Source organism: Grampus griseus (genome assembly GCF_964374135.1).
Source record: "Grampus griseus genome assembly, chromosome: 19".
In the NCBI taxonomy this organism is placed as follows: Eukaryota; Metazoa; Chordata; class Mammalia; order Artiodactyla; family Delphinidae; genus Grampus; species Grampus griseus.
This window is the reverse complement of record NC_139013.1, coordinates 9,652,652-9,675,881: the sequence shown is the minus strand read 5'-3', so window position 1 is coordinate 9,675,881 and position 23,230 is coordinate 9,652,652. Positions and strand designations below refer to the sequence as shown.

The 23,230-nt window shown below is 52.9% G+C and overlaps 2 protein-coding genes across 2 annotated transcripts; one reads left to right on the top strand and one right to left on the bottom strand.

The window, feature by feature from the left end:
• Window positions 1-7,644: 7,644 nt before the first annotated feature.
• RTN2 (reticulon 2) lies at window positions 7,645-15,661 on the bottom strand (the record flags this gene model as incomplete). Its single annotated transcript, XM_082677747.1, has 10 exons — window positions 7,645-8,132; window positions 8,405-8,463; window positions 9,624-9,670; window positions 9,797-9,866; window positions 10,013-10,151; window positions 10,523-10,730; window positions 12,958-13,218; window positions 13,324-13,794; window positions 13,918-13,962; window positions 15,628-15,661. The coding sequence occupies 10 exons, from the start codon at window positions 15,659-15,661 to the stop codon at window positions 8,051-8,053; spliced, it is 1,416 nt and encodes a 471-aa protein (XP_082533873.1). The 3' UTR covers window positions 7,645-8,050.
• Window positions 15,662-16,998: 1,337 nt separating this feature from the next.
• On the top strand, window positions 16,999-20,343 carry PPM1N (protein phosphatase, Mg2+/Mn2+ dependent 1N (putative); the record flags this gene model as incomplete). The annotated part of the gene is made up of 5 exons (XM_082677484.1): window positions 16,999-17,913; window positions 18,516-18,633; window positions 18,710-18,815; window positions 18,900-18,960; window positions 20,138-20,343. 5 exons carry the CDS (start codon window positions 16,999-17,001, stop codon window positions 20,204-20,206), a joined length of 1,269 nt encoding a protein of 422 aa, XP_082533610.1. The 3' UTR covers window positions 20,207-20,343.
• Window positions 20,344-23,230: the final 2,887 nt, after the last annotated feature.

Here is a 23,230-nt window from a genome sequence, read left to right as displayed (position 1 = left end):
TGGGCCTCTCTGATTCAGGCAGCAGTGGGTGCTGTGATGCCTGTCCCGCGGGAGTGTTTTATACTGTGAAATGAGTTGGCCGGATTGGGCGGGGGGAGGAGCCCGGTGGGACAGAACCCCTCCGGAGGGACTGTGCCGCCCACTCCCCAAAGCCCTTCCGTGGTCTCCCCTCCCCCACCCGCCTCCCTCCTCCCCTCAAAATGAGTTTGACTCAAGGGGGTGACAGAATCGAGAGGGGCTGACACCCATTCGCGTGGCCTCTCTCCTCAGGACCCCCGCCCCTCCCCCCAGACCAAGCCCTGGCCTTTTCCTTTAAGGCCTGTCACCCTAACCCAGCCTAGGACGCCAATTTCTCCCTCCCCTCGGCACCCCACATCCTTTCTAGAAAGGGAGCAAGGGGAGATTGCCAGGGGGCCCGACGTTTTTCCGGAGAAGATTTAAAGGCTGAGGCTTTGAACCCGAAGGGGCTGGGCTCCCGCCGTCCCAGCTTCCCCTCCCCCTGCCCCAGCCCCAATTCTTGGTTTCGGCTCCCTCCCCCCTCCCCCCGCCTTTCCCTGTGTTTCACCTCATGAGAATTTTATCATGAGGCCAATTGATATTTTTTAATATCGGGTGGGTCACGCCGCCCTCCGTGCTGCATGGAGAACATTCCACTGCCCCGTCCCGCAGCTCCCCGCCCTGAACCCAGAACCCCCCCCCCCCCGCCCCGGCTATTTATCCCTTTCCTGATTTCCGAAAGGCACTTATATCTATTATGTATAAATAAATATATTATATGTGGGTGTGTGTGTGCGCGTGAGTATGTGAGAGCTTCCGCAACCTTGTTCTAGGTCATGTTGGCCCTCAAAGCCATGCCGTTGAATTGGAAACACTGCTTCTGGAAACTTCGAGGCGGCCTGTCTTGGGCTGCCTCTGTCTCTAGCTGTCTCTTTTCTGATTGTCTCGGCCCCTCTGGTTGTTTTCTGGCCGTCTCTGCCTGTCTCTTTCCCGAGTGTCCCTTCCCCTCTGTCTTTTCTCTGCCTGTTTTTACTTGACCGTTTCCATCTGACTGTCCCTGATCCTCCAGCGGTCTTCCGACTCCGGGTTCGTTGGGGACCTGAGATTTTATTTTTGTGAGTAAGCCTGTGGGATTATAGATGTTTGTAATCTGTATCTTTGAGGATTCTGGGTGTGAGTGTGAAGCTGTGAGCAGGGCCTGCCGCTGCAGACCACAATTTATTGAATATCCAACTACCCCCACCCCATGCTGTATTTGTGATTCTCTTTTTGTATTTTGCACCTGACCCCTGGGGGGCTGGGGCTGGCTGGCACTGGGCCGCTACCCTCCCCTTCGTGGTTCTGCACTGTCGCCAATAAAAAGCTCTTAAAAGTGCATCCACCAAGCTTCAGGGTCTGTTTGCTCCTGATACCCATCGCCTGCCTTCCTTTCAGCATGAAGGAGTGAGGTTAGATTGCTATGGGACTGCACACGCACACACACACGCTGGAACTCTTACTAGTGAATCAGCCAACAGCAGGATGGAGGGAGGCTAGACAGTCAGGAGGACTTCCCACACACACAGGCTGTACCTCCTCCTTGAAGAAGTAATGAGGCAGAATATAAGCCATGAGGTGTCTGATACCAGAATGCTAAAGGTCAGGGAGGTTTCCTGGTGAGGGAAGAATTTATACAGTAAGCCCCCTACATACAAACAAGTTCTGTTCCGAGGTGGCGTTCGTTAAGTCCAATTTGTTCATAAGCCCAACAGAGTTAGCCTAGGTACCCAGCTAACACAATCGGCTACATAGTACTGCACTGTAATAGGTTTATAATACTTTTCGCACAAATAATACATAAACACGAAAAATAAAACATTTAAAATTTTACAGTACAGTACCTTGAAAAGTACAGTAGTACAGTACAACAGCTGGCATCCAGGGGCCGGCATGAAGAGGCAAGAAGAGTTACTGACTGGAGGAGGGAGAGGAGGTGGGAGATGGTAGAGCTGAAGGATAGTCAACAATAAGAGACGGAGGGCAAGCTGCAATTTCACTCATGCCTGACGTTGATGGCAGAGGTTCTGGTTTCTTGCTGGCTTCAATTCTATCTACCCTCTTGAAAAAATGATCCAGTGACGTCTGGGTAGTAGCTCTTTTTTTGCTAGTCATCCAGTGATGTCTAGGTAGTCTCTCTGTTTTTCTCGTCATAGATGACATGGTAGCACTGGATTGCATTCTGAACGGCTGCTGCAACCTTCGTGTATCATTGCACGTGAACTAACTTACATGATTAGGCATGCAAATGAATGTTCACATCTTTGAAAACTCACAACTTGAAGGTTCATATATAGGGAACTTATTGTACTTGACTCTGTAATGTTCTGGGAATTGTCTGAGCAAAATTTAGAGTTAGAAGAAGTTTATGCTGCTGAAGACCACTCAGGCATATGGCAACTCCTCAGGGTTATATGACTCACAAAACTTGGATCACTTTTACAGTGAAGATCAGTTGCCTTTTGCTTTTTCACATGATCACTTCTTCTGGGTTTGGAACATATTGGGGACAAACCAAGATTGACTAAACCAAAACCATTGCCACTTTGTCCAAAGATACAGCTGAGCCATCCCCATTGCAAGATCCAAACCTGCTCTCATTTGCATAGCAGCAAGCACTCTGGGAATGGAAGTACTGGTCCAGAGGTCAGATGTCTTAGTAAATGACTAAGCAGGGGTATTTGTCAGGATGGAATTACTTAATTTCTTAGTTAATTCACAAAATTTGCTAAGCATTTATCGTGTGCCCAGCCCTGTGCTGGGCAGGGTTGGGGATACTGCAGAGACTGAGACAGCCCCAGGCTCCCCCCTCCTGAGGTTCACAGTCCAGTGGGGGACACAGACCTGTTCATAGTCAGGGATGATCTAAATTGGACAGGGTTGGGGGAGTCCATGGGACTTGAGGGGCCCAGTGGAGGTACCTAACCTGACCTGGGAGTCAGGAAAGACTTCCTGGAGGAGAGGATAGCTAAGCTGAGCCTTAGAGGATAAATAGACAGCATAGAAGGGAATAGAAAAAGGCTGAGTCTAATGAAATAGTGAGTGCAAACAGCTGTGAGTGGGGAGAGGGCTTGATACATTGAGGGAGCTAGAGGTTCACAGGCGCTAGAACAAAAGGTGTGAAGAGAAAGTTTACCAGGGAGCAGATTCTGCAGGCTGAAATTCCAGTCTAAGAGTTTAGATCTTCTCTTGAGGGTACTGGGGAGCTCTGGCAGGTTTTGAGCATAAGAAGGTCAGGGACAGGTTTGTGCTTTAGGAAGACTCCTCTAGCTGCCAGGTTGAGGGTAGCTGGGAGAGGAAGGGGGCAAGGATAAGGCAGAAGATCAGAGATGAGGCTAGGGCGAGGACACTGAGATGTGAGGAGGAGCCTGGAATAGGACCAGGGCTGTGGGAGAGAGAGGAGGGGAAGGATTCAAAAGACTTTGAGGAGGCAGAACAGACAGGACGTGGTGAGTAGCTGATTTGGGAAAGACAGCACAGGGCAGTGGTAAATAGCACTGGCCAGAGGTCTGAGAGCCCTGGGGCTGGAGGCTTCCCAAAGCTGGGTGACCTTGGACAAGAGACTTCATCTTTCTGAACCTCAGTTTCCTCAGCTGCAGAATGGGGCTGAGGGGAATCAGTGAGCTAGTACACACCAGCGCTGAGCGCAGAGTAAAATGCAGTTATCACCATCTTCATCGCTGTTATTGAGGCCACCCTGTTTCCCTGCCTGGAATATTCCCCCTCTCTGCTGGCTAATCCACTCTCTCATCCTTCAGGTGTATATTCAGCTATTACCCTGACACCCTACCTGAACTCAGGTCTCCTTGTAAGATGTCCTCATAGGTTCTGTGCCTGCCTTCCCCGTACTTATCACTTTTGTAGTTGTTAATTAAATGGGTAATTGATTCGTGTTTAAAGTTTGTCTCCTCCACTTGACTGGGAGCACCATGAAGTCAGGGTCGGGGTTTTGTCGTCACCAGTGTGTCCCCAGGACCGCTCAGTGCAGGGCCGGGCATAGAGCAACCACCCCGCAGATACTTGTTGAATGAGTGAATGAATGAATGAATGATCAAATGAATAAATATTTGCTTAGTAAGTGCATGCGTGATTAAGTACATGAGTGAGTAAATGAGTAAGTGAGTAAGCAAGTGAAGGGGGGGAATCCAGGATCACTCTCAAACTGTAAATATCCTAGAACAGAGAGGGTAGACGAATTTTTCTTAATCTTTTGGAGTTCTTTGTTATTTGCGGAAAAAAAGAAACGCATTGTCGAGCGCAGAAGTGAAACAACGTTTTCCGTACCAATTCGCACTCTACGATAGAGAGCCTGGATAAGAGAATTGAGTACGACGCCCGAAAGGTGGAATTGAACCACTCTGTCGCTAGACAGCTACAGGTTTGAAGCCTGCACCCCAGACCACTGAGGATCATCCGGGCAAACAACGAGCCTTCCCACACAGCTATATAAAACCCATAAATTTCCACTTTTTTAACCTATGGTGATGTAGTTTCGGAGACTGTGATACTGTTGACTTCAATATACATAAATTCTCGCAAGCTATTTATTACGGTGCATATCCTTCCAAAATGTTGAGTTTGCCTCATGAGTTGAATCATTGTCGCTTTAGAAATTGTCTCATTTGCATTGCGCCGTGCATTCTGGGAAACGGCGCCAGGGGACCTGGAGCCCTCCCTTCTGGCTGTTAAAGGGCCAGAAGCCCCTTTTTTCCAAGTAAGAAGTCCATTGTTTAAGAGAAAAGATTCATAATTCGGCATTCAGAGGCCCCTTTCCTGAAAAATCCGAATTCGAGTGGGTGGGTTCCTGCTAGAGTCTGATTTAGCCCAGCCCCGGAGGCTCCGAGCTGGCGGCTATAGGGCTGGGGCGACACCTGCTGTTCTTTTGTGGAACTTCAGCGATCTACAGAGCCCTACGTTTTTTCACATGTTCAGTGAGCACCTAGAGTCCCAGACGCAGTCCTAGGTTCTGCGGATGACAGAATTTCTGTCCCCATTGAGCTTAGATCAGTTTTTGCATCTGCATTTTATGGACGAGGAAAGTGAGGCGTAGAAACGGATAGTACCCTACCCTATCCACACAGCCCAACCACTTGGGAGAACAGAACTTGTGCCATTGTAATTATATTATTACAAAAAAAGTGATCCTTTTAAAATCCAAGTCAGTGATCCTTTGACAATATCATTCCCCGACATGAAACCTTCCCAATGGCTCCCGTCTCAGAGTAAAAGTCAAAGCTCTCATCACAGCCTTACAAACCCGATGATTAGACCTTTGCACTCCTCGGACCCGATCTCCTACTCCTCTCTCCTCATATACTCGGTTTCTGGCTCACAGATCTCTTGCTGCACACATCAGGCATGCTCCCTTCTCAGGGCCATTGCGTTTGTTGATCCCCCTGACTGAATCTCCTTTCCTCCGCATGTTCCCATGACTCACTGCCTCTCTTCACTCTGGCCTCTGCTTAAATATCACTACTTAATGAAGCCTTCCCGGAGCACCCAATCTAAAATAGCAAGCCCTGTCACTCTATCCCCTTCCGCTTCTGGACTTTTCTCCATCACCCTGATCACCACCTGCCATATTCTACTTCTGTTTGCTTATTGTCTGGCTGCTCCCGCTAGAATATCAGCTCCATGAAACCGTGGACTTTGTTTCGGTGGATTTTGTTTGTTTGTTTATTTGGCCAGGCCGCGAAGCTGATGTGATCCTAGTTCCCTAGCCAGGAACTGAACCCAGGCCCTAGGCAGTGAGAGCACGGAGTCCTAACCACTTTGGTTCATTTCTATGTCCCTGGTACCCAAAGCGTGCTTGAGCACTTGCCGGATGCTCACTAAATGTTTGTAGGATGAACGCAAGAATATTATCACTATCCTTTTCTGAGCCTCAGTTTCCCCATCTGGAAAACAAGACTAGTGCAACTCGGGGGAATCATAACGAGCAGCTGGCTATAGAAGGCTGACATGGCACCAGGCAACTGGCAGTCACTCAATAAAGGCTGTTTCCATCTCCAACCTGTTTCTTGCCTCCAGTGGGGGTACCAAGGATGGGCTTGGGGGCTTTAGCCGTTCCTGAACCCATAATCGCAACCAGTCCATCTTCCTCCTTTCTTTGAGATGGACAAATGGACACTTTGTCTTATGGAAAGTATGAATAAAAGTATCTTTAGGAAATGTTGCTCTTTTATTTGGAAGCTTAAAACACTACCCCTGCTTGGCAAATTCAGATTTAAGAGAAGCCCCCCTAAGTCCTGTTTCTTTCAGTTAGCTAGCTGCTGCTAGGCAACCCCTGTATACAAAACCCGAGGCTGTAACTACTACGCCTGTAACATCATTATCTATCTCCTAAAATGTGACATGCATCACAAGAGGCAAGATTTTAGGTGATGCACATTTTTTTTTTTAATATATATATATATATTTTTTTTTGCGGTACGCGGACCTCTCACTGTTGTGGTCTCTCCCGTTGCGGAGCACAGGCTCTGGACGCGCAGGCTCAGCAGCCATGGCTCACAGGCCCAGCCACTCTGCGGCATGTGGGATCTTCCCGGACCGGGGCACGAACCCGTGTCCCCTGCATCGGCAGGCGGACTCTCAACCATCTGCGCCACCAGGGAAGCCCCCAAACATTTTAAATGGTAATAGTTTCGTGTTTAACTGTTATCTTCTATTTCTGGCAAGCGATACTGACTTCCTTGGTGGTGGAGTAACATTTCCTTTTAAAAGACATTTGTTTTATTTTTTTTAATAAACCAATTTAAAGAAAAAATTAGGCAAATAGCAGAACAGGTGATATAAAGATCATCAAGGTCCTGAGGGCTGACTGAGGTTTGGGAAACAATGTCATAGCTAACAATGCAGCTTCTGTTTACTGGACATTTATTCTATGCCAGGCCCTGTAACAAGGGCTTTACATGTAGGTAGTTTATGGCGACAATTTTCTATTTGAGGAAATGAGCCTTCAAGAGGTGAGTTCACTTGCTCAGGGTTACGCAGCCAAAAAGTGAAGATGATTCAATCCAGGTCTGTCGGTCTTTAGACTCCAGTCTCCTGCCTCCTCCTCCCCCAGTTTAGTTTTGGAAACTGAGGCCCAAAGAGGCCACGAGGCCCTGTGCTTATTCCCAAGGCAGTTGGAATGGAGAGAAACGGGTGGAGAGGTTGGAAAGAGAGAAAAGACATGGCTTGCTGACTGACTAGATGTTGGGGGTGAGGGATTAGGAGTCCAGGGCCATACCTGGGTCTCTGGCTGGGCAGGAGGGGATGTCCCTGAGTGGGAAATCAGATAGGACAAGGAAGAGGTTTAGATATGTTTGAGGGGAGAGTCTTCCATTAGGCAGTTGGATACATGGTTCTCGGACTCAGGTGAAATGGTTGCCCAGCAGGGAGAGTGTGGGGATCGACTCGCGATGTCTGCCTTGAGCACAGGCATGGAAAGTGGCTGTCAAGGTTTGGCTAGCCCTGGGATCAGCCAACTCTCAGATTGCAGAGGGGAAGTTTCTTCCTCCGCAGAGATGGGGAAGATTCCTCCTTGAGTATCACTTACCTGCTTTTCAGTACAGGAAGGTGAAAACTGGACGGGGCTGGAAGCACAGGAGGCCTTGGGTTTTCCACAGAAGTCTTTATTACAGTGTAAATCCAAGCTCAGGCCTCCCCTGGGCCCCATGCAAAGCCCCAGCGTTGGGGCCAGTGGCATCCAGGAGACACCATCCCCTCACGGCGCCTCCAGCGGTGGGGTCCCGGAAGTGCAGGGCGTGTGCCCTATCTAGGCAACTACAAGTCCCAGCAGGCCCCATGGCCAAGGTGCCTCGCCTTTCCAAGACTCCTAGAGCAGAGCCTCTTGGGAAATGTAGTCCTGGCCACTCAGGCAATTTGCGCAAACTCCCTGGTGTGAGCGATCCTGACACCCACTGGGAAATGGCTTGGGATGAGGCAGGGAGAGGGTGGGGATGGAAGGGAAATGGAGGAGGGCAGAGGGCTACAGGGGGTGGGGGCAGGCGTCCCGCAGGCAGAGGCACCCCTTTCATTCGGCTTTGGCTTTGGATCCGGAGACTGCGGCTGCTGCCGAGGCAAGGGCTCCGGTCCCTGGGAACTTAGCTCGGATCCTGAGGGAGAAACAGGTGGAGTCAAGGGGTGGGGCAAGCGACAGGATAAGTAGTATCTAGGAACTAAAAACTCGATGGAGGAACTGAGTGCCCAAGCCAGCCCCTGCCCTCCACCTACTGGCCTGCGATGGAACTGTCTCTCACCTTTTAAGAAAAGCAGGCACTCAGCCCCAGGAGATTTAGGGACAGGGAATATTGGGGGTGGGGCCGCGGAGGAGCATTCCCAAGTTTTCGCATTCCCCAGCCCATCCGTCTCTACCACATGCCCTTACTTAGCTTTGATGTGGCTCAACTGATTGGTCACCAATCCCACATACTGGTCAATCTGGGCCTGGGGAGACAAGAAGGGGTGAAAGGAGAGATTGAAGGGGGTTCTTCTCCCTAATTCATTAAGAAAGCTTCTTCCTCCCCCACCCCCAGATCAGGAGTTGGGAGGAGTGGCCCACCACTCCACCATCAACTCTAAACCTGATAAAATACCCTTGGAAATCAGAGGTCCAAGGTGAAGTGTCAAGTCAATTGGACCACACTCTGTGTGGGAAGTGATGTCAGGTAGACACACAAGAATCTGCCAGTGGCTTTGCGTCCTGGGAACTACTGTTAATCTTTGAGTGAGTTTTGTGTGTGTGTGTGTTTAGGGGCAGCGTAAGAATAGAGAGTGTTAGTGTTGGTTGTCGCGTCCCTGAGTGGATTGATTTAAATATTAGTTTAATTCAGTGTTAACTGACTTTGTGAGCCTCGGTGATTCCGGCATGTGAGGGAGCTAGGGCTATCTCCCTGGCAGGAACATGTATCGTTTGGCTCTCAGCTGTGCCGGAGAATGTTAAAAATGGAATGTTTGTCCATCTGCCTGTCTCTGGATAGGATATGTGTCAGTTGGCCCTGGTTCTGTCAGTGTTCTGGGCTGGGCTGGGTGTCAGTCAGACCCAGACTATGTGTAGGGATAGATGGCGTCAGTCTGTCTGTCTGTCTGTCTGCAAATGGAATATGTGTTTGTCAGTCTCTGGTGGTATCAGGGGAGACAGGGTATCGGGGTATCAGGAGAAGGCATTCATCTGTCTGCCTGTTTCTGGCTAGAAAGAGTGTTGTTCAGCCTCGTGCTATGTCGGGAGAGAAGACACCAGTCAGGCTGCCTCTCTGGAGGTAGGACGTGTCAAGGCAGACCTTGGATCACTGTTGGGGAGAAGCATCAGCTAGTCTACCTGCCTTGGGTTGGAATGTGTCAGATCCTGGCTCTGTCACGGGCCACCTATCGAAATGCCTGTCTCTGGCTGTGGAAACATATTAGGTAGACCCTAGCTGCATGGAGGAGGGGCAGCAGGCAGACCACCTGTGCCTAGCATGTGTCAGTCAGAGCCTGATTCTGTCAGGGGTGGGAACACCAGCTTGTCCTCCTGTCTCTGGCTGGGACATCTGTCACGGACCCCGGCTGTGTGTGTGTGGGGGGTGGTTTGGCCGGGGTACTGCCAACTGAGGGCCTGTCGCACTTACCTGGTGCTGCCGGTACAGCAGAGGGACTGTGAATAAACCAATCACTCCTGCGGGCACAGAGATGGGGGTCAGGGCTCTCCAGGGAGATTAACAGCTCCATTCAGAGCCCTGTCCTCCAGCAGACCCCAGCAACCCACCTCCCCGCGCCGCCCCTCACAGCCTTCCCAGCTCACCCAGAATGAGAAGAGTCAAACCATTGAAGACGGCACCCACGAAGGTCAAGATGTAGAAGAGAAGGGCCAGCTGAAGGTGAGGGTCGGGGTCAGCAGAGTCTATGGGGTACACCCTGGGCTGGGAACTTCCCCAGCAATGGCCCTTCTCCCCTCCTCCCCCCAGGGGCAGGGAGTTGAATGTTGGGACCCAGGAGGGAGTGTGGGGCTTCGGGGCACCTTGAGGGAATCCACGAAGTCTTCTACCAGAAAGAAATGCCGCAGCTGCATGGCCGCAGAGACCACACAGGAGGCAATCTGTTGGGACATACGTTCTGTCTGCTCCCGAGTCAGGGTCAGGTCCACATCCAGGTAGGCCCTGAGAGAACAGAGGTGTGTGAGGCCACTCAATGGGTGGATGGGACCCAGGCTGAGGGGCGTGGCTGAGTCAAGGGCAAGAAGTGAGGGTTGGGGAGTAAGGCCAGGTGTAGCATGCTAGGGTGGAGGTCAGGGTCAGGAGACGGGATCAAGGATTAAGGGTAAGAGGTTAGGGTCTGAGGTTACGGCTGGAAGTCAAGGGTCAGAGTCTGGTTTAATGTCAGGGTCAGGCTGGAGTCAGGAACAGGAACAGGATGGGTCAGGGCCAGGGTGAGAAGTCAGTGCCTGATCTGAGGTCATGGGTCATGACTTAGGGTCAGCGCTGAGGTCTGGACAGAGGTCAGGTTTGGGGGCCAGGCTGCAGGCTCTCACTGGAAGGGGTTGGCGCCGTCTCCCCGGTGCACGGCCTGCAGCACTTTTCGGTAAACCCTGAGAGAGATGGTGCCGCAGAGCAGCAACAGGGCCACGTGGGCCGCCACGGACACGATGCTAAAACGCAGGAGGCTGAGCAGGGAGACCATGAGGCCTGTGAAGACCACTCCTGACGTCCTCGTGTCCTTCCAGTACAGCAGGTCTGCCACTGTGGAGGGAGGGGGCGGCAATCAGGCTGGGGTTTGGAGCTGGCCTGGCTGACCTCCTGACCTCCTATTTCCTGTCTTGGGGCTGAAACATCACCTCTCGACACACCTGTCAGAGCCTTAACCCAATTTCCAGATTTTTATTTATCTTCTTTTATTCCATGCTTGCCTCCTGGAAAACCCAAGTTAACTGTCTAGCAAGTCCCCTCAAGCTTACTCCTGCCCATAGATAATGTGTGAACACAATTTTGGGTGAAAAATCAATCTTCTGCATCATGCATATCTCACTCTATTTTCCTCCTAGAATTCCCTCCTAGTCAACGGGAATAGCTATTCATTCATTCATTTTAAGGGCACACGATATTCCATGGTGTGGCTACACCATCATTCATTTTATTCAACCATGCAGCTATTGCTGGGTCGTTTACTTTGTTTCCTCCCCCATCCTCTTCCCTGACAGTACTACAAGGACCAGCCTCCTGCAGATATTCTTACCTCCGGGAGGTTCTATTTCTGAGATAGAGTGCCAGGGGTCGAATCGCTGGGTGGACTAAGTATGTATTTTTGAATGTCATAAATATGATCAGATTGCTTACTAGCAAGACTGTAACAATCCTTATTTCTATGAGCAACACGCAAGTGATCTTTTCCCAGCATCCTGCCCAGCAATGGGTGTTATTGTTCTTTTTATTTTTTGCACCCTGACAGGTGTAAAGTCACGTCTCCTTGATACCCCTACCAACACATACATCGAAGTCCTAAATGTATTAATAACATCATCCTCCTTCTTAGGCCCTAACTCAAACTTCTGACCCCTTTCAGAGATCCTAAACTCACCTCCCAAGCCCAGCCTCTGTCCTGATCAGTGACCTTTGGACCTCAACGTTTCATCTCACTCATCTTAACTTCTAACAGCCGTCCCTATAATCGGCTCTGCTTTGAGCCCTGAACTGAGAGCCCAGTACCCTGCCATCTATTTCCAGACAGTCTCCATCCTCCCACCCTTAACCCCAATCAAACTGACCCATCCCAACCAGTCCCCCTCAGAGTCTGACTCTCCTCACTTCTGTATCTTCCCTATGCACATCCTCCCATCTACCTCTAACTAGGGTAGACCTCCCCTCAACCCCTCCCCTGCAGGCTCCCCAAAGCCTGAGCCAGTGGTGGGGGAGGGGCCGGGTCGCCTGAGGCGGGGGCTAAGTTTAGGCACGATGGGGGGAGGGTGCCTCTCAGGCAGCTGTGCTGGCCTGTCCAGCTACTGAGTGACAGCACCGCCTGGGCCTGAGGCTGGGGGAGGGGGCCTCGCTGCTCTTGGGCCCCAAAGCTCCGGCTCGAGAGAGAGGGGACCCCATACTCCCTCCACGCCCTCCCGAGACACCCCCGCAGCCCCTCAGCCCCAGCCTGCCGCTCTGGGGAATCTGGGACCAAGAGGAAACATCCCCCAGATTTGAGGGCGATAAAAGTGAATCTGGGTCCCTTTCCACGGTCCCCCAGCGCCCGCGTCCCAACCCGCCCCGAAAGCCCACCTTTACTCCCCATCTCGGCTCCGAGTGAGAGGCTACAGACACTGCTGCTTCTCAGGGATTTTGCCCACTTCAGTGGAACCCGGAGGGAGGGAATAAGGGGGCGGGGCTCCTTTGTACCCAGCCAATGACTCTCCATTGCGGTGGGAACAATTCCAAAACGGGGTGGCTCTCTTTGTAAACAGCCAAAAGCAGTGATGTCTATAACCTACCTATAGGAACCGTTCGTGGAGGCTGAGCATACTTTAAAGTAAGGCGGGGTCTATTTACAATTGGCCAATTCATGTGGTCAGGGAAGAGGAGAGTTTTTAAAACGCACGGAGTTTACTTTTACTTGCCCGGTGGCCACATTCAGAAAAGAGCATTATTTTTTCAGGGATTTGGCCTGTCCAAAATCAGCCTCTAGGGGGAGCACTCCAAAAGAGGGATTATTTTTTAGCAATTAGCCAATTCTAATGCTTCTTCCAACTTCTCAGGTGGGAGGGCTAACTTCTCAAGTGGGCGGGGGAACCATTTAAAAACAGCCAATAGCAATCTCAGGTAACGGGAAAATTTTTTTAAAGGGTGGAGTTTACAATGTCTTGCCAGTAGCAATACCTCCTCGCTTCTCCATTCTCCTCCGTTCCTTCCAGAGGATGGTCCCTTTAAAAATCAATCCTCCACCCTCGCTGTAGTCCAAAGGAGCACGTTCCCTCATGCACTTTACCTAGAAAGTGTGGTTCCAATGTGAATTCTGATTGGTCCGTGCTATCGAGGCACTGCCCCGTGATTGGCTCCCGCTCCAGCCCTCCCCATGGCTCTTCCTCCTCCTTCTTGTCCAGCAAGGGCTCATCTGGCCAAGAGTTCGAATCCCGAGATCGATGTGGAGATGGGGTACGGGCCTGAGGGATTCCAGAGCCAGGGCTGGGCTGTGGAGTCAAGACTTCGGGCGGCGAGGACTGAGCGAGTCCGAGTTGTAGGTCCAGTTCTGGTGCGTTAGAGAGAGAAGGCTGTGAGCTTTCACCATGGAGGTGCCCTAAGGAGAGACCACCCACCCCTGGTGGCTTTTGTCCCAGCACCTGGGACATCTCACCTTTCCCAGCCTCTCCAACCTCTGATCCGTCGGGCTCTTCGTCATCCAGCGGGGTGGAGCTACTGGTGGCAGAGTCTTCCCCGGACCCTGCTCCCCGGGCCGCCCAGCCCACTTGGTCCAGTTGGAGTCCCAGGTCCTCCAGGGGGCGCTCAGCTGGAGGGGCAGAATCGGGGTGACCACGGCGCCCAGGCTCCGGGGATTGGCTCAGGCTGGGGATGCTCTCCAAGCTGTCGCCCAGGCCAGGTTGTGGGGGCGGCTCTCGCGGCTCCGAGACTGAGCGGCCCTGGGGCCGTGGGCGGCGAGCAGCTGAATCCCTGCGGGCCCCAGAGCCCAGCACGCCATCGAAGGCGATGTAGGAGAAGGTCAGCTCCCGGGGAGTGCCCCAGTCCTGCGATGTGGTCTCCTCCTCGTCTTCCTCTGAGAATTCCCGGGCTGTATGCAGCTCCCGAAAATCCGAGTCGTCGTTCCCTCCTGCCATGAGCAAAGGAGGGCATGAACTCCTCTGACCAAGACCCTAGCCCACTCCCCTTAACCCCTTTACCCAGCTGTGAGCCCCCTTCAAGTCCCACTCTCACACCCTCCCTCTCTGCTTACCTTCTGTGGAGTCAGGAGTAGAGGAAGCTGTAGACGGAGCTTCTTCTGCAAGAGGGAAAGAATCAAAGACTCTTAGAAGCTTAGATTGCCCGAGTTACAGAAGTAGTGTGCTAGTCCTGGAAACCTGTCTGAATTAAGGAATCTTAGAGTTTTAATTACAGGACCTCTAGAACATTCTGTATACAGACTGTAAAACCTTAGTATCCCTGCTGTCTGAAGCTCAGTCTTAGAAGTTCAAATCCAGGAATCTCGATCTTAGTGTCTTTAAATTAGGGATTTTAGGAGGCTTCAATTAATTAATTCTTTCAACAACCATTAATTGAGTGTTTAATACATGCCAGGCACTGTTTTAGATCCTGAGGATACAACTGTGAACAAAACAGACAAAATGTCTAGTCTCATAGAGCTTACACTCTATAGGGGAGATAGACAGTAACAATTAAACTTATGATGTTGGGTGCTAAGTGTGTGGAGAAAAATTAAGGTAAGGGAAGAGAAAGTAAGGGGGTGCTATTTCAGACAGGTTGGTGAGGAAGACTTCCCGGATGCCATTTGAACAGAAACCTGAATGATGTGAGGAAACCATGCGGATATCTAGGGAAGCGTCTTCCAGGCAGAGGGAAAAGCCAGTGCAAAGGCCCTGAGGCAAGCACTAAGCTTTGCATATCTGAGGAACTGAGAAGTGTGCAGATGGGACTGGAACAGGGTGACTGATGGGGAGATGGAAGGGAGATGAGGGCAGAGAGGAAAGGCGGGGTGGGGTGGGGGTGGGGAGATCACGTAGGGCTTTCCTTTGTAAGCCCAGGTAAGGACAAGATATTAGAATGTTGGGATGATACTCTAAAATGTTGAAATAACAAATTCTCAGAATTTTGGCATGTTGACTCCCAAGACGTGCAAGTGGCTAGGTCGGCGTTGCAATCCCCAGCTGTCAGAACCATAGGGGTGTGAGACAGAGCATGTTAGCCAAGGACTGTTAGAGCCCTGGGCTCAGAAATCATAAGGCTCAGGCAAGGCGTTTTCAATTATGGAATTCAGCCTCTCAGAGTTAGCTTGGGGCTTTGCCTACAGGAGATGCTCAGTACCGTTTGGAGATTGAAATCAGATGCCCCCCCGCCCCCACCTCGTTTCTTCAGCTAGGGAATAGGAGGCCAGGAATCAGAGACCTGGAGTGGTAAAACCTAAGGACCCAGGAGTCCTAGTCCCAACCCAGGGATGGCTGTATCCCGGGGACAGGGGATTGTACAATTCGGGCGAGGTCGGGGCTGCCTCTGAGTCTGGGGAGAAAACGGAGGTGGGATGCGAAGATGGGTGATGCGGGGGAAGGGGGGAGTCAGACCCTCTTCTCCATCGTGGCTCTACCCCTCTATTCAAATCCCCTCACCGCTGGCTGTGGCCAGCACCAGGGCGAGGGGACAGCTCCCGGAGAGCTTCCTCATCCCCGGGCGGAGCCCCGGGGCACATTCAAGGGCCCAGAGCGCCCCCCGTCGGCTATCTCAGTGCCCCCAGCCTCTGCCCAGTCTCACTCAGGTTGTCCGGGTCAAGTCGCCCCCATCGCCGCTAGAACACGGTGGGGAGGGAGAGCTTCCTTTGTCTCCTTCGCTTCCTCCCCATCTCGGCTCTCCCGCGGCCCAGGTCGGAGGGGAAACCGGGGAGGAGCCCACCCGGGCCTCTGGGCCCCACACCAGGCCTGAGCCTCCCCCTACTCACTGCAGTGGGCGAAGACCGGCAGGACCTGCCCCATGGCCCCCCTCGGGCCTGCATCGGGACCCCCGCCCACTCCGGCCACGCCGCCCTGGGCCTGGGGCCGCGAGCGCTCATCTCCGCCGCGCCCAGGACGCCGCCGCCGCCATCCTCGCTGCCGCCTCCTCCTCCCGGGCCGCTCCAGCAGCCGCCACCGCCGCCGCCGCCGCCGCCGCCGCCGCCGCCGCCCTCGGTTCGGCTCAGCGGTGGCGGGCGGGGCCGCTGTGGGGCGACTGCAGCGCGGGGCCCGGGGGCGGGGCCAGAGAACGGGGGGCGGAACATGAGGGAGGGGGAGGGGGAGGGGAAACACCCGGGAGGATGGAGGTGGGCGTGGCCTTCCTAATAGAGGGGCGGAGCTAGGACCGTAGGCTACCTGTCGAGAAGGCCTGGAAGGCGGTCTGAAGGGCGGGTCTAGACAGAAGAGGGCGGGGCCTTTAGGGGGAGAGAAGCGGGACCGAGGGTAGCGTGAGGGGCTCCGGGAAATGATGATGAAGGAGCCTAGGCGGAGAGGATGGGGGCGTGGATCTCAGAGTGGGTTGGGGTGGAGCTAGAGGTGGCATTGAGGGGAGGGTATAAAGATTTTACCGCTGAGAGGTAGAGGTATAAGCCTAGATTCTCAATGGGAGTGGGAAAGGGGGCGGGAAGAAACTACTCGGAAAGTTTTGAGACAAGGGGAGGAACTCAGACTTGGGGAGGTTTAAGCCAATTTAGAATTGTTCTAAATTGGGTGGGGTCAGTCCGAGACTGAGGAGCTAGAGGCGTGGCCTAGAGGGAATAGGGCAGAACAATCAAGGGTAGTGGTGCTGCCCAGAAGGTGAGCTGAACCTGGAGTGAGGCGAGGAGAGGGGAGGGGTCGAAATAACAAAATTAAGCATGTAAAGCTTTTGGAACCCGGATGGGACCACTGATGTGGGCAGAGATTGAACAGAGTCGGGCTGGGCAGCCGAAGCCGAGTGTTGTGTTGAGAAAACGGATTCTAGAGATTGTTTCCCTGTAACACTGTTTACTTCTGTGACTCAGTTTCCTCTTCGGTAAATTGGAGATGATGATGTATAACAGTGTGTAGCTCATGGTAAATGCTAGTTTGGTACTATTATCTTTTTTCCCTGACCCAAACCCCAATCCTCACTTTGAAAGTGCGGAAGAGAGGAGAACGAAGAGTTCAATCCCTTCTAGTGATTCGACTTGAGTGCAAGTCCAGGGCATAGGAAGGAGATTTAGGTGGTTTAAAATTTCACAGTGCAGAGGATTAGTGGAGGTGACGGGGGCGGGGTTGCGGGGTTGCGGGGCTGTTAGCAGGTGCAGAGGGTGGAGCTTTCCTGATCCCCAGGCTGAAGGATGGCGGCCCTTGCCCGCCTGCTGGAACGTCTCCTCTGGCCAGCTCGCAAGCAAGAGAGGGTGGAGGAGGCAGAGGAGAGGCGCAGCTCTCCCGACGGGCCTCAGTCCCTCCTGGACGCGCCGCGATGCGCCCAGCGGCCGCACGGGGGTGCGGCGGCGTCTTGGGGATTGAGCTTCGGGGCGAGCGCAGTGCAAGGGTGGCGCGCACACATGGAGGACGCGCATTGCGCTTGGCTTGAGCTACCCGGGCTGGGCCCGGGCTGGGCTTTCTTCGCGATCCTCGACGGCCACGGTGGGACGAGAGCCGCCCTCTTCGGTGCGCGCCACCTGCCGGGCTACGTGCTCGAGGCGCTGGGCCCAGCGCCCGGCGAGCCCGAGGGCGTGTGCGAAGCACTGCGCCGCGCCTTTCTGAGCGCAGACGCACGCCTGCGCGCGCTCTGGCCCCGAGGCGAGCCGGGAGGCTCCACCGCCTTGGCGTTGCTGGTTTCCCCGCACTTTCTGTACCTGGCGCACTGCGGTGACTCCCGCGCGGTGCTGAGTCGCGCCGGCGCCGTGGCCTTCATCACCGAAGACCATCGGCCCCTCCATCCCCGGGAACGCGAGCGCATCCATGACGCGGGCGGCACCATCAGCCGCCGGCGCCTCGAGGGCTCTCTGGCAGTGTCCCGAGCACTGGGAGACTTTGCCTACAAAGAGGCTCCGGGAAGGCCCCCTGAACTGCAGCTCGTTTCCGCGGAGCCTGAAGTGACCGCCCTGGCACGCCGAGCAGAGGACGAATTCATGCTCCTGGCCTCTGATGGTGTGTGGGACGCCATGTCTGGCTCTGCCCTGGCGGGACTGGTGGCGTCTCGCCTCTGCTTGGGCTTGGCCCCACAGCTTCTCTGCGCGCAGCTGTTGGACACGTGTCTTTGCAAGGTCCTGGGGGCGGGGCTTGCGATCTTAGAGGGACGAACCTAAGGGATTTAGTGGGGAGGAGCTTTGATGCAGAGGCGAGAGTAAAACTAGAAAAGGAGAGGTGGGACTCCAAATAGGGGACGGGGCCTGCTGGAACGGGGCAGGGCCAAAATGTGCAGGGAGCGGAGACTGAGGGAAGCCTTGAGACAAGACGGAAAAGTTGTAGTTCTCGATAGATAAGTGGGAGGGATTTACGAGAAAGGGCGTGGTCTTTTGGAATGGGACAGCCCTTAGACCTAAAGATGGGTCCTGAGGTGTGACTAGTGGCAGAAGGAAGAACAGCTCAACAGCAGAGTGGGAGGAGCTTTGGAAAAGGGAAGTGGCTCTGTTTAATAGGGTGGTGCTAGGACAGTGAGAGGGCGTGGTCTAAGGAATTGGTCCTTGTGAGAGGCCTGGTTTAGACTGACAGAAGGGTGGGACTTTAGAGTTATGGGCATAACCAGATTGGGAAGGGGGCACTAGAGCAAGGGGAGTGTTGGGAAACTCTGTTTCCTAGGGCATGGAGCCCTGTGCTGGGCATTCAACCGTGTTCCACCAGGCTCTCTTTTCTCTGCCTTCTCCAGGGAAGCCTGGACAACATGACCTGCATCCTGGTCTGCTTCCCGGGGGCCCCCAGGCCTTGTGAGGAGGCCATCAGGAAGGAGCTAGTGCTGGACGCAGCGCTGGGACGCAGGGTTGCAGGTGAGCAGGTGCCAGGAGCCCGGCGGAAGGGGTGGTCAGCAAGCAGGGTAACTCACAATCCTTGCCTCCTTTTCAGAGCTGTGTGCCTTTGGCCAGGAGCCCCCCAGCTTGAACACAGTTTTCAGGACTTTGGCCTCTGAGGACATCCCGGATTTACCTCCTGGGGGAGGGCTCCACTGCAAGTGAGTTGGGGTGGGGTGGGGTGGAATGGGAGGATGGGTGGTAGGAGGAGGGTCCCCTCCTGAGGGACTTCCTTTGCTCTCCAGGGCCACAGTCATCGCTGACGCTTACTCTCAGTTCTGCCAGGCCTCAGGAGAGCGCTGGGTGGTAAGGACCCTGTGTTCTTGAATGTTTCTCTTAGAAGCATGTAATTCAGCGCCCCCCCCATGCCACCTCTTTAAGTGATGGGGAAATTGAGGCCAGAGGGGACAGGAATTTACCTGATATAGTAATAAATTCTCACACCTGGTCCTGTGCTAGGCATGATGGTTGGTGCGGCGGGGGGAGCGGGCGGTGGTGATGCAGAAGCAGAGGAGAAGGGATTGTGCTTCTCCTCCAAGAAATGTGCCCCCAACATTGCTTTGTGAAGCCCCACCATCCCAAGCACCACCCCTTCCATCCAGAAATAAGGCAGAAAAACTCAAGGGATGTTGATGACCGATACCAAGGGCTAACTGCACTGCAGAGACCACCAGGACATCTCTTCGGGTGGCCCAGGTCTTAGAGGAGAGAGGTTGTGAATTAGGCCCAGATAGCCTATTTACAGATGTCCAAGGAGGTGGTGAGTGGAGCCACATAAACTAAGGTATGGGGTGGGGGACTGGGAGGAAATGTGAGGGAGGAAACCAGAAGGCCTTTGCAGGGCAGAGAAGGGAGTTGGGTTATTACCAATCGGAGTGGGGGTGGGGGTGGGGGTGGTTGGCGATGGTTTCTCAGCAGCAGAAAGGAGGTCTTTGTCAGGATTCTTTTGAGTTGTGAGTGACAGAAATGCCATTCAACCTGGGAAGACAAACCAGGGAGTTTACTGGGCCATGTAATTGAAGAGTATAGGGACTTAAGGCATGACTGCATCCGGTTGTCAGATGATGTCATCAGGAACTGTCTTAGTTTTCCTTTCTCTGAGTTGGCTTCATTCCCAGGCAGCGTCTCCACATGAGGTAGCAGAGAGTTGCTGCTCTATCCCAGAAAACTAACATCCCCAGTGGGGAGAGCATGCCAGTTTCCCAGTAGTTGCAGCCGTGCTTCCAGGGCTGGTTCTCATTGGCCACACTGGGTCATGTGCCTGACCAGTCTCTGTGTCTCTGATTGGCCGGGCTGGGGTCACAGGCCCATCCTCTAGCGCTTGGCCTTGGGGTCCACTCCACCCAAAACTGAGGAAATGAGAGATAGGGAATGCTGATTCCTCAGAGGAAAAATAGGAATGGTGCTTCCAGAATACAGGGGAGTAAATGCTGAGGGGCAAGAAGGGGTTCCTATTCACCATCTTCCACATTTTGTGTTACAGATGGGGCAGAATGGGGCTGAGAAGCCCACTGGCACCCATTCAAGCTCTGCCTTGGACTTGGAGGCCTGACAGCTGTCATCCTTTAGGGACCCTCTGCCCAGCTGGGGCCTCAATGGAATTAAGGAAGAAAACTCCCCTTCCCCAGCTATGCAGACTAGCGGAAGGAAGAGAAACCAATGGAGGAACCCCAGAATGTTTATTTCCCTTTCTCCTACTTCCCTCTCATAAGACAGAAGGTCTTATGAGAGAGGGGAAATTCCGCCCACCAGCTAGACCCAAAAAAAAAAAAACCCAAAAAAACCCCAAACCTCAAAACCCCCAAACCAAATGTCTTTGAAATATTTCGAGCTGAATGGACCCTGAAAATCACCCAGTTCAATAACCTTCTCTTCCCTTCCTATTTTTCATCTGTTTGGAGGGGAGGTAGGGGAAAGTTTTTACAATTAAATTTTAATTACATAATTCAAAATACATTTTTCTTGTGGAAAAAACCCCGCACACACGATTTGCCCAGTCATTTGGCAAATACGTATGGGGCATCTGCTATGTGCAAGGCCCTGCTCAGGCCATCAACCTGGCAGACCCACTGAGGTTTCTGCCCCTGGAACCACCTAGTGTGTGGGGTGGAGTGGGGGAGGGACAGCAAACAAGGGAACCCATAAATAAGGTCATCTCAGACACTGACAAGTATCTCAAGGAAAATGAAACTGGGGGACGTGATAAGAAAATGTCTTAGGGGAGCTATGCTGGGTTTTTTACATTGTTATTTTTTGAATGGGTGGTAAGTTCACTTGGTTTGAAATTCAGAGGGCACAAAACGGTATACAATGAAGTCTCTCTCCATCCCTCACCCACTGCCACTCCATTTTCCACCTGGAGATGGTTGCTTTAGACGGGGGTCAGTGAAAACCTCTGAGGAGGGGACAACTGAGCAGGAACCTAACAGAGAACTCGCCAGCCATGCAAAAACCCCAGGGAAGAGTGTCCCAGGGCAGAAGGAACAGCCAGTGTGAAAGCCTAGAGGCAGGATTGAACTCAGCATTTTCAAGATGAGGCTTGAGATTATGACCATCAGACTCTCCACGATCCCATTCTGTGTCCTACTGGTAACCCCTGCAGTGAGTTTGGAGTGGATTTTTCAAGACCTTTTATTGGGCATGTACACACATGTATATGGTACCTTAGGTGTCTCCTTGATTTTTTTCATACCCTATGTATCATTTGGCAATTTGTTTCCTTTTACTCAATAATGTGTTGGAAACTTCTTTCATGCCACTCAAACACCTCACTCTTTTTAGCTGCTACTCAGCACTTCAGACAAGAGACGTGCAATGGTTTCACCATCCGTCATCCTCTTGATGGGTATTTAGGTTGTTTCCAATTTCTTGCCCTTACGTCACTGCTGCCGTAAAGATCCTTGATCAGGCTCCTGTGTACATATGCAGGAGCTTCTCTAGTGCAGGGGTCTTGCTACCTGTTTTGTACAGCACTTGAGCCAAGAATGGTTTTTACATTTTTAAAGGGCTGTAAAAAAATATGCAAAAGAGGCCCTATGTTTAATATGCCTAAAGTATTTACTATTTGGACATTTATAGAAAAAGTTTGCTGACTATAGTGTAGGTGGCACACAGAAGCACCACCCCTCCCATTTCACAGATGGGAAAGCTGAGACCCAGAGAGGAGAAAGGAATTACCCATGGTCACACAGAACTGGGGTTTTCATGCAGTTGGATAAATGTAAATGTGTGTTGAGCTGCTGTTCTGGGCCTGGCTGGGTTAGTAAGGCTCAGAAATTGATTAAGTCTACCTCTGTCCCCAAAGAACTCAGTCTGAGGAGACACACAGAGAAACAATTATAACCTACCATAGATCAGGGTTCAAGGTTTCCCAGAGTGGGGTGGATAAGGGGAGAGGATTACTCCATTCTTTAGAGAAGAATTAATGTCAGAGCATGGCCTAGAAGAATGAGGTGAAGGAGATCAGGAACGGCACCCAGCAGCAGATTCCTCTTGGAAAAAAAAAGCCTGGGAATCTTGATTCCCTCACCTAGTCAGCTGGGCCCCAAGAGTTGTTTTACACTCATACCTTGCACCACTGGAGTCCTGGTGGCTCAGGCAAGAGGGCTATACCCCAGATTTACTTCCTGCCTCCAGGCCTCAATTTATCCATTTCTAAATGTCGAACTGATTCCCCAGTTTCCTGCCCCAGCCTAAGGCACCTTACCCAGGCCAGGTGGCGCTCTACGAGAGGGGCGTGAACATATTGGTGACGTCACGTAAGGTGGAGTCTGCAGGACCAGTGGCGGAAGCCTGGGAGGGTGTTGGGACTCAGCCCGAATCTGGCGCGTGGGGGGAGGGGGCTCCCGGGAGCCGGCTTAGGGAGGGTCCCCCACCTCCGTTCCCTCGGATTGCTGAATGATCCCACCATCCTCCGCAGACGAAACTGAGTCACGGCGGGGCGTGCGTGGAGAGGGGACAAGGGGGCTTATTCACACAGGGACTGGGAGTCCCATTCCCACCGAGGTCCAGCGCCGCGCGCACACACACCCCATAACCCCCACCCCCACCCCCGCCTCGCCCCACACACACCCTGCGGCTGTGAGTCAGCGGCCAGCCGCGCCCCCTCGGCCCACTTCCTCCTCACCTTCCCAGGGCGGGCGGAGCGGGGGGGGCAGTGAGAGGGGTGGGCCCCCTCCCCACCCATTCCGCTCTTCGGCGGGGGAGGGGGTTCGCCCCTTAGTAATCCCTCATAAATTGGTGGAGAGAGACCGTTGAGGGCTCCGAAGGCAGGATTTAAGGGACAAAATTTGAGAGAATCTATGCTTGACCAGAAGGTCCTCTTCGCCCCCCAAACTGAGTAGAATGTAAAGAAATGGAGAAGTCGATGGGGAGGGTGAGAAGAAATTGTGCCCCCATTGATATTCCCCTAAGAATTTCCATCGTGGGAGAGAACGAAGGATCAAGGAAGGATCCCTTCCCCTCCATCAAACTTCCCCTCTAATTTGGGGGGGTGACCCCCAGAGTGTATCGCTATGCAGTAACGTTGGGGAAGAGGGAAATAGCGGAAGTCTAAGGTTCCGCGTTGCCCTTTTAA